Source organism: Plecotus auritus (assembly GCF_963455305.1).
Source record: "Plecotus auritus genome assembly, chromosome: 6".
Taxonomy (NCBI): domain Eukaryota; kingdom Metazoa; phylum Chordata; class Mammalia; order Chiroptera; family Vespertilionidae; genus Plecotus; species Plecotus auritus.
The window spans coordinates 148,447,486-148,461,229 of NC_137773.1; the positions used below are offsets into that span (position 1 = coordinate 148,447,486).

Consider the following 13,744-nt stretch of genomic DNA (forward strand, 5'->3'; position numbering starts at 1 on the left):
GTGGGGGAGGGAATTGGGGAGGCTGGGGTGTTCTCCCTGGAGGGAGAGCCTTACTTGATCCTCTGTCTTGAGGTTATTTATCTGGAGGTCTTAGGGAAGGATCCCAATAGAATATTCATCAGCTTTCCAGGTGTTTCCTTTCAGGGTGGTGGTCTCTACTGATTGGTCAGTGCCAGGGCAAGGGGTTATTAGTCCATGCATCTGGTCCTGATGTCAGCCATGGTGTCACTTGTCTGGTTTTGCTGCTTTTTGGGGCCTGGAGCTGAAACACAACTGCGGCTTAAATGTTATCCCTAGCGGGGTGGGTTAATGCTTAAGGGAGTGGGTGTGCAAGGGTTTAAATGGGATTCATGTGAGGCCACTCTGGCCCTTATTTCTCCTCCAGGGTGGTCTACTGTGTGAATAGCCACATGCCAGGGGGGGAAAGGTCAGGGGAGTGTCCCAACCACATGACTAACAATATGAAAGGTCATGTGGTCTAAACTGCATCACCAGCAATATTCTAGATGAAGAAAGGTTATCCTGGGGGTGAGGTCCTTGTTTTCCCAGTTTTGCTGCTAGGCACTTAGGGCTTCCACCCTGGTGACCTTCTGTACCTGGCCTATCTGCTCATGTGTGTCTAACTGCCTACTAAGTTATATTCCACTAGAGGCCCAGTATACGAAATTTGTGCACAATAGTGGCAGTGTGGTGTCCCTCAGCCCAGCCTAAGCCCTCTCACAATCCGGGACCCCTTGGCTAGGGTCCCTAGGCCTGGCCAGCAATCAGGGCCTATCAGGGCTTTCCTTCCCTGGGCTGCCGGCAGCTGGCCTTGCCCCGCCGTTGCCACTGCTTGCCATCTGTGCAGCGTTGCCCCCCTCCCCCGCCACCTGTCGCCTCCCTCTGCAGGTGACAGGTGTGGGGTGTGATCGCGTGGCTGGCCTGCGCCTCCCTCTGTGGGGTGATTGATTGCAGGCCCAGATCAATCGCCCCACAGAGGGAGGCCCCTTCCACCCGGCCAGAGCTCCGTGATCGATCACCGTGCAGAGGGTGGCCTGGGCCTCCCTCTTTGGGGCAATCGTGGAGCACCCTTCCCCCCCCACACACACACCCCACCCCCGGTTGATTTCCCGGTAGCCTGGGCCTCCCTCTTTGGGATGATCGATCGTAGAGCCCCCTCCCCCCCATCAATCGTAAGGTGATGGCGGGGCCCCCCAACCAAACGTATCGCACCTGTCTTGGCTGGCCTGGCACCAGTGCGTGTCATAGCATGGTCATCTGGACAGTCGTTCTGCTGTTTGGTTGTTCGGTCAATTTGCATATTATGCTTTTATTATTATACATTATTTGAATTGTTAAAAGTTATCACAGCTATTGGAAGACATTTTATTTTTAATGCAATTATATTCTTAGATTTTTAAGGCAAATTTGGTAATATAATAAGCCTTTTTCTATCTTACTATTATCAACTTGTAGAGGATTTAAACAACAACAACAAACATTTATTTTCTGACATTGTTGATTAGGAATGTGGACACAGCTTAGCTGTGTGACCCTGCCTCGGGGTTTGTGACAAGTCTACAGTCAAGGTGTTGGCCAGGGTTTGTAGTCATTTCCAAGCTTGAAAGGGTCAGATTCTGCCTCAGGTCCTTGCTAGCTGTTGGCAAACTTCCTTTCCTTGCCAAGCAGGTCTCTGCATAAGGCAACTCATCACATGACAGCTATCTTTCCCAGAGTCAGCAAGGCACTTCAAGCAGCTTCCATTTCGCTCAGCCACAATCCCCACTGGTTTTTACAGCCCCAATTTACGGGGATTTCTCTTTCCTGCTCTGGAACCCTGGCCTGGTGTGAGGCTGGGACCGCCCAATTAAAAAAATACCCAGTTCAAAACATTACACCCCTCCTACCAATCTCAGTGTGTTTTCTTCCTTACTTCTGTAGTTGTAGGACTTCCAGTCAACCAGATTTCAGGCGGTTCTAAATGATGGTTGTTCTGTATTTTACTTGTAATTTTTATGTGGTTGTGGGAGGCAGCGAGTACCGGCATTTACCTACACCACCACCTTGGTTCTCCCCAGTGATTTATTTTTTAAATTGCATGTGGTAAGTATTATCAAAGATATTTTGAAAACCACAAAATTATATAAATTATAATAATATAAGGTCCCAAGGAAGTTTTGCAGGCCGTTTTTGCTGTAAGAGAGAGTTCCGTGTATGAAGATCCTCACAAATTGATTTCTCAGCTTCAGAATTGCTAATTTTTAATGGATGATTAAAAGGGGCCCTTCTCCCCTACCTCATTTGAAGGAAAATTTTGTAAGCACGTAGTGATTTTTTTCCTGAATATTTATCTTCCCTAGCAATTGCCTTTCTCTTCACTAATAAATTCCAAAATTGATTCTGTGTTTTCTTTGTCTAAAGTTCTGGATTTTATTCCCCACCACTGTCATACCAGTTTTCCTTCTCCCCCACCTCCTTTATAGAGTATCGTACTGAATTTAAATAACAATCACCAGTTTTAACAATTTATGTGTGACCACAAATTCTGGGAATAATACTGATTTGATATGATTTATCAAAAGACAAAAAACTATCATTTAAAATCAGTAAACTGCATTTGTTTGTAGAAATCCTCTGTCCAGATAAAGGAAAAGGTGGGTTTCTCTTGTATGGTGTTGATAAAATCACGTAAGGAGTACTGTTTTTAGTAGAATGACTTTATAATCTTCTACAATTTTCAATTACATTATTTAGACTTGGTGTTAGAATTAAATAATGCCTTCTAAACTTCCCTTTTTAGCATTCCCACTTTAATCTCCTTGTCCTTTTTTTTTTTTTTTTTTTTCCTGTGACGAGTATAGTCATTTGCTTCTCTACTTTTAGTATGGTTGAAACTGCTCATTCTGTGCAATATGGCTTCTGCATTCAGACTCATCCTGTGCCTTTTCAAATGAGCTAATAAAACTTGTCCTTTTTTAAAAAATATGTTTTTGTGAGTTTTTTTTAGAGATGAAGGGAGAGAGAGGAATTTCCATTGGCTGCCTCCTGCATGCCCCCTACTGGGGATCCAGCCAGAAACCCCAGCATGTGCCTTGACCACCATGTGTGCTGACCTGGAATCTAACTGGAGGCCTCTCAGCCCATGGGATGACGCTCAACCAACTGAGCCACACTGGCCAAGGTTTAATTTTTTATTTATTTTTTATTTTAGAAAGATAAGGCGGAAGGGGGGAGAGAGAGAAACATCAATTTATTGTTCCATTTATTTATGCATTCATTAGTTCTTTATTATATGTGCCCTGACTGGGGGTTGAATCTGCAACATTGGCATATGGGGATGACGTTCGTAACAATCTGAGCTACCCAGAAGGGACTGTCTTTTTTTTAAGATTACATTTTAAATATCAGTTGCATTTTTTCCAATTTTATTGAGATAAAATTGACATATAATATTGTATTAGTTTTAAGTGTACAATGTAATAGTTTGATATCTTTTCTGTCTTGATTTTATAATTTTTGAGGTTATAACCCAGCCTACCCTCTAAATAAGACAGACTTCTTTTAAATATTGCCAGTTAATATAAGTTTTATAGTATATGTTTTAGTCAATGGAAAGACACTAACAAGTAAATGAGTTATTAGAGATTATCTTTTTTTTTTAAAATATATTTTATTGATATTTTACAGAGAGGAAGGGAGAGGGATAGAGAGTTAGAAACATCGATGAGAGAGAAACATCGATCAGCTGCCTCCTGCACACCTCCTACTGGGGATGTGCCCGCAACCAAGGTACGTGCCCCTGACCGGAATCGAACCCGGGACCCTTCAGTCCGCAGGCCGACGCTCTATCCACTGAGCCAAACCGGTTTCGGCCGAGAGATTATCTTTCTGTTGACTAAAATTTACATCTAAATTTCTACCCAGTTGTTTAGTTCTGTGACTATTTCATCTGACATGGAATAAATCTTATTTATATACAGCTAAAGTAATCTCTGTGTTCTGGACTAAATATCTTAATCTTTTTTGTATTTATGCTCATGACACTAGGTTGCCTTTCTCTATCCTTTCCATTTTGTCTGTACTGTTTTTATTTTTAACTTGTGTAAAATTTTTCTGCTGCCTTCTTGCATAGGCTTGATTTCTCATATCAAAATCTTTTAGTGCTGGGTGGCATCTATTTTCAGTTAGTCCTCTTATTTGTTTTGAATCATTTCAGATTCTGTTTCTCTTAAGTTCACCAAAACCTTTCCAGCTCTGTATATGTCAAGTAAATGACATCTGTTGCCTTTCACCAGAAGTAGAAGTTCCAACACTTTTGCATCTTGACATTGGGGCTGCCAAGGAAAACACAACACAGTGAAGCAGTGGATGGAACAGTGCTTTACTCACATAGAGAAGGGGCAAAGCAAGATCAGCTTCAGTAGTGTGTGTCAGTCCACCATGGCCAACTGTCCCTCCCAGGAGTCAACTCAGGGCAGTCTTCCCTCAGGGGACAGATTTATTAGTAGTGTTGGCCAGATGCCATATGGCACACAGGCTTAAGCAGAACAAAAGAACAAATATTGAATCTGAAACAGGAAAGGTATTACCACACAAGGTGATAAACCCAGTACAGGCTGTGAGGACTCTATCTCTTGATAAGAGAGTGCTCCAGGCCCAAGGCCTATTCTTATGCAGTCAGGGAGTGGGTGAGGCGGGGGTCAAAAGACTTCATGCAGGAGACTGTCAACATTCCACTCCCTGCTCCTGCTCAGCTACTGAATGGCAGATAAAATAATCAAATCCTGTGGGACCATCACCCACCTCAAACTTAGAGGTGGAGTTGTGTCTTCCTGGGCCCTGGACAACCTATATGTACATGGATTGCTCATAGAGCCTTTCTGTCATTTGGAGGCAGCACTATACAAGGGTAATTAGGAGAACCAGATCTAGGAGGAAGAACAGGCTTCCCTGGAAGATGGTGTTTGCCAAGCACCCCAAATGCCTGGATTAAGACAACTAAAGGTCAAAAAGTGAGAGGGAGGTGCTGAAACTGTATAGCTGATAACCATCCCACCTAAGCATAGATATTTACCAGCTCAGTTTTTTAAGTTCCTCGAATTGTTAATGTTCTAGTATATGCAGCAAGAAATTCTGGCAATAACACATCACCTTGTTCTGCCAGCAGATTTATTTGATTACCCATCACTACCTTGACTGGTGGATTTTAGTGAGTCTTGTTTGTCTTGAATGGCTGGGCAATAGTGTTAGCTGTTCTGCCATGGTTAAGGACAGGTTGTACACTATTTTTTCTAGTCCCTCTATACCTATACCTGGTATTAGAATTTGGACAACAGAATGAAACCAGTGGTTAGTTTTTCTCCCCAGGAGGGTATTGTGAGCTACTCTGTGGTAGCTCAGCAAAATGAGTTCTTTCTAGCATCTGTGAAGTTGCTCACTTGGACTGTGAGCCCTATACCTCTTCGAGCAACAAAATCCTTCCCCTGGAGGCTGACATTTTGTTGCCCATTTTGGGGGTCCATAGAGAAAATATATAACCCAAAGGGGTGCAGGTGACACCTTTCAGGGACTTGTTCTCATAGTGCTGACTAGACCAGTCATATACAATCTCAGCTTGCTTTTGCCACATGGTTGCAGAGAGAGAAAAGTTACAACCAGAGCTTCCAGGTTCGAAATGCCACTATATATAGATCAGTAATAATCATTCTGGTCGTTTCTGACACATTATAGGTAATATTAAAGCAGGGGACTTCAGAGAATGACTGCATCTGGACCTGTATCAAAAGGGTCACCTGACAATTTGAGGGAGGTCTGAGTAGCATTATTTTGTCTCCTCTCAATATAGCTATCCTGATTTTTGTCAGGGTGTTTTATCACAATAGAAACGTCTACAGGAATGAAAAGAGGAAAGATGAATGTTCCCACACCCCTCTCATTCCATGAACCTCCTGAGGCCAGGATATCTCATCTGCTACTTGTGGAGCTGGGACATTGCAACCCAGACTGTTTGTCCCAATCCTAATGCTACCTCTGTGGGCCCCCACTGCTCTTGTTGCTTAACCCAGTCTGTATAGGGAGGTCACATCTTTTATAAACTATACATGTCCAAGTGGCATCCATCTGATGAGAAGAGCCAAATGATCCTAGCACCACTAGAAGGACCCTAGCACACCAGTGTTCCTTCATTTTATCCACCAGTTAAGTATCCGATAAAACAGAAGTGTCCAAAGGGAATATCATATTTTGATTAGAGTCAAGGAGCACTGTCTGGGGTGCTATAGCAGCTGGAACTGCAAGCTACTTGAGATGGACACTCCAAGAGGAAAAATGAAAAAGAATGATTTGTATACTTAGATTGGGATTTCATGGGGCACAGCCTAAACACACAGCTGCCAACTCCACTCCCATCCCATCCAAGCTCAATATTTTCTAGCATGTGCCGCAATACCATGTTTTCCATGGCAGTCTTTAGTAGTAGCCATATAGGCCTAGTTCGATGGGGGCACACAGATCTGTTAGCAGGATGTCTTGGTTCATTTCTTTAATTGTTTCGTTTTTGTTTAGTTGCTGTTAATTTGTACAGTGGCTCCATTGACATGCGGTTGATAGGGTGCCTGGAAAGTTCACATTCCATGAGAGTGTGCTCATTGTTGTCTTGTTTGGAGAGTGAAGGATGTTCCTTAGTCAGAGTGAAGTCCATGGGGTCTCCCAAAAATATGACCAGAATAGGAATATTATAGCTTGAGTAACTGTTAATGCTTAGTGAGGCATCATCTGTGCCCAGGGCTGGGGGGTAAGAAGTTTAGTGTAAATCTGCCAGACCTTTGGTTAAATGTGTCCTGATTCTCCTCTCTGGATGACTTGAGTACATTGACAACAATTACAAGAGTTCCATGCATGTGTTGTTGTTTTTAAGGCATTTTCCATGAGTATCTACATGAATGACATATTTTTTCTGCCTAGGCAGTAAGGTGCTACCATAATTTTTTTCCACCATGTGGAGGATACCTTAATTGTTTAATCTTTTAGCTGCCATTCTCCTCACCAGGGCCATTGGCAACAGCCATGAGTTGGTGAAAATGTATCAAGGCATGTTGGTAGGGGTGGCCTGCACCACCATCACCACATTTTGGAGCTTGGCCCATTAGTTGAAATGTCCACATCTGGTCACAGTCAAAAGATGGCCCGATGACGACTGCCATTTATTAGACCCTATCTGCCTTTAGTTGCACAGAGCTGTCAGTAAACCATGCCATATTTTCAGAAGATATGTCTTTGACTCCTGGGTGCCAGGTAGCCTCAGGGAAAGTGACAGCATTTCCTATGGATTCTTTGGGCCTTTCTAATTAGTGGCTTTTTCCTTATGGAACCAGCTGATCCCTTGAGATTTTGGCTGGCCCAATCTTAGATGTTTTGTTTCCCTTTTATGATCAAGTCCTGTTGAGTCCAGTTTTATTGGTAGGCTTCCTAATCACCCACGTGAGAATGGGCAGTACAGATTGTAGTATCATATGTGGCACTCCATCCATAAAGTGCTCCATCTCCACCAGTGCCCAATAGCAAGCAAGGAAATGTCATTCAAAAGAAATGTACTGGGTAGCAGCTTATAGAAGTTTGTGGGTTCAGAATCCAAGAAGCCAGTGTACCCCAGTGGCAGTTTCCTGCTGCCACAGATTCTAATAAGTGTTTGGAGGGCGGGGGGCGGGGGGGGAGGCGTTATGGAAACCCCCAGTTCCATCAGAGGAACAGGCTTAAAGGTCCCAATGGCTGTGCTTGGACCACAGTTTGTTAAACAGCTTCCAAGGCCTGCTGCTGCAAAGACCCTCATTTAAAACTGACTGCTTTTCAGGTCACCTTGATTAAAGAGGCCAAGAGAGCACCCAGGTGAGATACACGCTGTTTTAATTACAGAAAGAGGCCCACTAGCTGTAGGGCCTCCTCTTTATTGGTGGGAGCTCCCGTGGTCTACAGTTTTTGTTTGATCATCTCTGAAATATTTTTTTGGCTCCCTGCCAAATGGCTTCTAGGAATTGTACCTGCTCTGCCAGGCCCTGGACTTTATCTGGATTTATATTCAAATTGGTGCTAATCATTCCTTCAGTGATTAAGTACAACACTGTAGCCATGTTTTTTGGTTGGCCTTGCTATCAGGATGTTATTAATGTAATGAGTGACTAAAATTTCTGTGGGGCCTTGGGCTTGTTGAAGATCAAGCCCCACCCACTGGTGGTATATTGCAGAGGAAATTAGGTATCCCTGCAGAACTATCTATATATATAAAAGTCCAGTGACCAGAATGGTGGAACAACCAGAATGACCGGTGGCTATGACGCGCACTGTGGCAGCCAACCAACCTGATCTGGGCCCTGGTTGGCCCCCAATACCCAGATTGGGTAGGGCCAGCTGGCCAACCACCCGTGGCCCCTCCCCCTGGCCAGCCCCCAATACCCTGATCAGGGATGGGGCAAGCTAACCAATTACCCGCGGCCCCTTCCCCCCACCGGTTCGGCCCTATGGGCCCCATCGGGGTGGGCCAGCCAGATCCCACCATGAATTTGTGCACTGGGCCTCTAGTAATAAAAATATGTTGCAGGCCAGTCTGTGTGAATGCAAATTGGTCCTGATCTTTAGCCTCCAATGGGATCAAGTAAAAGGGATTAGCCAGATCAGTAACTGTACTAGTTTCCATTTGGGTTGCCACTGTTTCAGTGACAGTGATAATATCAAGGACTGCTGGAACCAGAGCTGGAACTTTCATGTTTAATCTGTGGTAATCTGTCAACCTCCAAGCTCTGGAGGCCTTCCTGAGTGGGAAGACAGACTGTTAAATTTTGATAGAGTGGTTATCAGCACCACTGCTTGCATTAAGTCTTGAATTAACAGAATAATGTCCTCTTCCCCAGCATACTTTTGTTGAACAATATGCCATATTTTGGCTGTATTATTTATTTGTATTGTAACTATAAACCTACTTTTTCCCATCCCTGAATTATGCCCCCCTTGCATCTAATAGTTCTCTGCTGTTCTGTGATCTTATCATCTCTTGGCTCTTGGAAGCTAAATTCTGTTTGAAAAATCTCCTATTGTCAGCCCTAGCCTATAAAACATAACCACTGTGGAGCTTCTCAGTAATGTCTGTGCCTCTATCACAAGTCTTGTCCTTTTTGCCTTGGTAAACAAAGTATTCTCTAGGCCCTCCTGAGAAACATACTCAACTGGTATGTCTTCTGAGCTTATATAATAGGTCCTTTCTGGCATGCTTCCTTCCCTGTGTCTTTGAATTCCTTTTTTCACAGTCTGGCACACAATTCTAGCATCTGTTTTATTTAATATGCACCATTGTTTTCCAAGAGCTATCCAGCAATATGTTGGGCCATTTCCAGGGACCCTTAACAGGGCCTTAAATCCTGAGTCAAGGGAGATTGTCCCAGATCCAAAAGCTTTCCTGTTTTTTATTCCTACTCCCAGGTCCAGTACCCTCAGCAACTACTCTCTACCATGTTTTTCTAGTTCTTTCTTGTTCAAATTGGCCCATTCCTTTAGCACTTATAGCATACTAGAGGCCCGATGCACAAAATTCATTCAAGGGTAGGCCTTTGCAGCCCCAGCTGTCTCAGCCCTCACAGCCCTGGCTTCATCCAGAAGGTTGTCTGATGGTCTTTCCACTGTTCAGCCATTAAGTCGATTTGCGTATTATGCTTTTATTATTATAGATAATCCTTCTCCTCCCTTCGTAGACATATTACTTTCCACTTGGGCCATGCTGAGATTTGATGTTAGCCTGGTGGCCACAAGGGGAAGTTGCTGTAGATCATGAGGAAAGCTACAAGCATTGTTCTTAACGGCACTTACTTCACTTGAGGCTTCCATATAGCCAGGGGTGGGGGGCATACTATCCTCTAACAAGAGATAATTGAGCCTTAATTTCAGGCCCACAAGTTCCTGAGAAGCTTGGAGTTCAAGGTTCTCAGCTGCATCTACCCAGATATTCTTTTTATATTTTTTTAATTGATTTTTTTTTTTTTTTTTTGAGAGAGAGAGAGAGGAGGGGAAAGACAGATATATCGATGTGGAAGGGCAACATCAATCAGCTGCCTCCTGCACATTTGCTACCAGGAATTGAGTCCGCAATCTGAGCATGTGCCCTCACCAGGAATCAACCAGCAACCCTTCAGTATGCAGGCTACACTCTAACCACTAAGCGACACCGGCCAGGGCTACCACAGCATTTAATCCTTATAACAGTCTTACAAAGTTGGCATCACCATTTCATAAATGAGAAAACTATTAGAGTGATTAATATACTTGCTATCTCTCATGTAGCTTATAAGCTATAGAATTGGAAATAAAATCTAGTTTTGTCTGATTCCAAAACTTGGATACCTACTGTTGCTTACTTTTTGAAAAACAGAAACTTCCATCCTCTTTGAATCCTTTGAAAGAGTTAGATAAATTTCTAGATGATTCTGAACACACTTTGGTCACCAATATCTACTCCAAGTTAATAACTTTATCTATATTTACAAAAGCCCAGCAACCAGAACGGTGGAACGACTGGTGGCTTTGACGCACACTGTGGCAGCCAACCAGCCTGATCTAGGCCCTGATCTGTCCCCAACACCCTGCATGGGGGCAGGGCCAGCCGGCCAACCTTCTGCAGCCCCTCCCCCACCAGCCCGGCTCTGATGGGCCCCCATCAGGGCAGGCCAGCCAGACCCCACCCATGTACGAATTTGTGCACCGAGCATCTAGTTATAGATAATGTAGTAGTAAATAGCAGCCCCAGAACACTTCATTCTTTTATTTTGCTGTTTTAAACATTCTGCTGTTTATCTGTTTATTAACTGCTCTTTCTGGAATATAAAAGGTATTCCATAAATATTTGTTAAATTAATAAATGATGACTCTTAAATATGAAATTAGGTTTTTCATATAGGATTATTCAGTAGTTACATGAAGGACAAATTAGGGTGCCCTTCTCTAATTGAAATCCTAGGTTAAAAATTCTCTCAAAGTGCCACAGTATAATATTCCATATTGAATCAGAGTTGGTAAATGTTTGAAAAGGGTGTAGGTTACTCTCAAGTAACTAAAGGGTTTTCATTGCATTTTTTATTAAATATAAGTGAAACACAGACTATAAAATTGTTCAGTTCCACCCTATGTTGTTTTACAATATGAAGTAAATAGAATGGTTAAGCTAAAAATTACTTCAGTCTTCATAAAGACTAGAAAATCTTTTCAATCCTTTTGGCTCCATTGATGGCTTCTGTTGTGTTTTTATTTGTATTTCTATAGCAAGGAGAAGTCAGGTTAAAGTGTTTGAAAGCTCTACAGAGTCTATATACTAACAGAGAATTATTCCCCAAATTGGAGCTATTCACAAACCGATTCAAGGTAAGCGTCAAGAATGCTTAGACTTAATTTATTTTTCACTTTAAAAATGCTAGTTATAGCTAGTTTAGCAAATTACATTACCATAAAAAGTATTTAATTGATATCCTTTACTGCATATTCTTCAGATAAATCTGTATTAAGTAGATGAGTGAATATTTGCTGTACAAAATATATTACCACATGAATGCTTATTTATTGCCGCTGATAAAAGGCTCTCCTTAAAACAAGATTTTCTTTATTATAGCTTTATATAATTACATTAATTTTGCAAGTTAACGTTTATTTGTCTCAATGTTAGAGAATGCCAGTCAATGAGAAAGATTTTAGGTTATGAACATTTATCCTAATATCTCCTTTCTGTGAGTAGGACTATGATAATACTGTTTCAAGATTAAAGTTTTCCTTTTAATTTATCTTTAGTCTTGCATATATCCTCCCAAAGACATTTCCTTAGGTTTGTCCCAACTTGTTTTCTGCTCATGGATGATTTGATTTGTAATTTATTTTCAGGATCGCATTGTATCAATGACACTTGATAAGGAATATGATGTTGCTGTGGAAGCTATTCGATTGGTTACTCTGATACTTCAGTAAGTCTAATTAAAACCTTAATCATTAATATTGTAATGTCCTTTCCCCAGCATTATTGATATACTTCACATATACTAGTATTACCCTAATATACAGGGTGGGGCAAAAGTAGGTTTAATAATATAAAAGTAAGCTCTGTGTTTCGTGTACTCGCAATTGTAAACCTACTTTTACCCCACCCTGTACTTATCACTATAGGTTCTACTTTTATATTTTAAGGTTAGGTTTGAAACAAAATGTTTTCTGTTTTTCTCTTTTTGTTTTTTATTTTGACTATTTCTGTTTCATTCATATTACAGTTCTTTTATGTAGGATATATCAGTGAAGAAACTAGTCCAGAGGAAATATCAATGAAGAAACAGAACTTTCTCTTTTAAAAAAAGAAAGAAGGCTTCAAAAGAGTTAGGATTTTCAAATAGGCTTCTTTGGAATGGTATAGAAGTAGGAGAAAGGAAATAAGGCATTTAAATTGTATCATTACTATGCTAGATATTTAATAATTGTATTTACAGAGCTTTGACTAAAAATTGGGAAAAAGTATGTGAGAGAATGTAGATCCTAGCAAAGTCATTAAAAATCCTCTCCTACCTTGTGATGCCACATCTATCATGTCCCAATACCAACTATGGTAGGGTCTATTGTTTTCATGTATTTTTTCTCTTTCTAATCTAGTATCATACTCTGTTTTATGGTAGCTTTATAATATAGTATATGTTATAAATACGGCCTCTTCTTATTGGGTGATTTCTTCTTTACCTTTCTTTTTAAAATTCACTTAGCTATTTGTGGGCTTTTTTCCCCCTTCTGTATGAATTTTTAAAGTATAGTTGTTTAGTTCCTCAAAAACTGGCTGGAATTTTAAATATCTGAACTGCATTTAATTATTCGTTGCTATTGTTGTTGGTAGTGGTGGTGATGGTGGTGGTGTGTGTTTTAAGAGAGAGAGAGGGAAACATTGATTTGTTGTTCCACTTATTTTTTTTTTAATTTAATAAATCTTTATTGTTCAGATTATTACAATTGTTTCTCCTTTTTCCCCCCATAGCTCCCCTCCACCCGGTTCCCACCCCACCCTCTGCCCTTACCTCCCCACCACTGTCCTCATCCATAGGTGTACAATTTTTGTCCAGTCTCTTCCTGCACCCCCATACCCTTTCGCCCTGAGAATTATCAGTCCACTCCCTTTCTATGCCCCTGATTCTATTATATTCACCAGTTTATTTTGTTCCTCAGATTTTTAATTCACTTGATTTTTAGGTTCACTTGTTGATAGATATGTATTTGCTGTTCATAACTTTTATCTTTACTTTTTTCTTTCTCCTCTTCTTAAAGAATACCTTTCAGCATTTCATATAATACTGGTTTGGTGGTGATGAACTCCTTTAGCTTTTTCTTATCTGTGAAGCTCTTTATCTGATCTTCCATTCTGAATGATAACTTTGCTGGGTAGAATAATCTTGGTTGTAGGTTCTTGCTATTCATCACTTTGAATATTTCTTGCCACTCCCATCTGGCCTGCATAGTTTCTGTTGAGAAATCAGCTCACAGTCGTATGGGTGCTCCCTTGTAGGTAATTAACTGTTTTTCTCTTGCTGCTTTTAAGATTCTCTCTTTGTCTTTTGCCCTTGGTATTTTAATTATGATGTGTCTTGGTGTGGTCCTCTTTGGATTCCTCTTGTTTGGGGTTCTCTGCGCTTCCTGGACTTGTAAGTCTATTTCTTTCACGAGGTAGGGGAAGTTTTCAGTCATTATTTCTTCAAATAGGTTTTCAGTATCT

General features: G+C 41.4%; 1 protein-coding gene across 3 annotated transcripts in view; it reads left to right on the forward strand.

Moving 5' to 3' along the window:
• The window catches only part of STAG1 (STAG1 cohesin complex component), a gene marked incomplete at its 3' end in the record, with an annotated part of 343,778 nt that overhangs the window by 230,537 nt on the left and 99,497 nt on the right, over positions 1-13,744 (forward strand). For all 3 annotated transcript variants that reach the window (XM_080674892.1, XM_080674893.1, XM_080674891.1), the window contains exons 11-12: positions 11,278-11,376; positions 11,887-11,966. In XM_080674892.1, the coding sequence (XP_080531018.1) occupies positions 11,278-11,376; positions 11,887-11,966 (179 nt within the window). The remainder of the gene's footprint in view (positions 1-11,277; positions 11,377-11,886; positions 11,967-13,744) is intronic.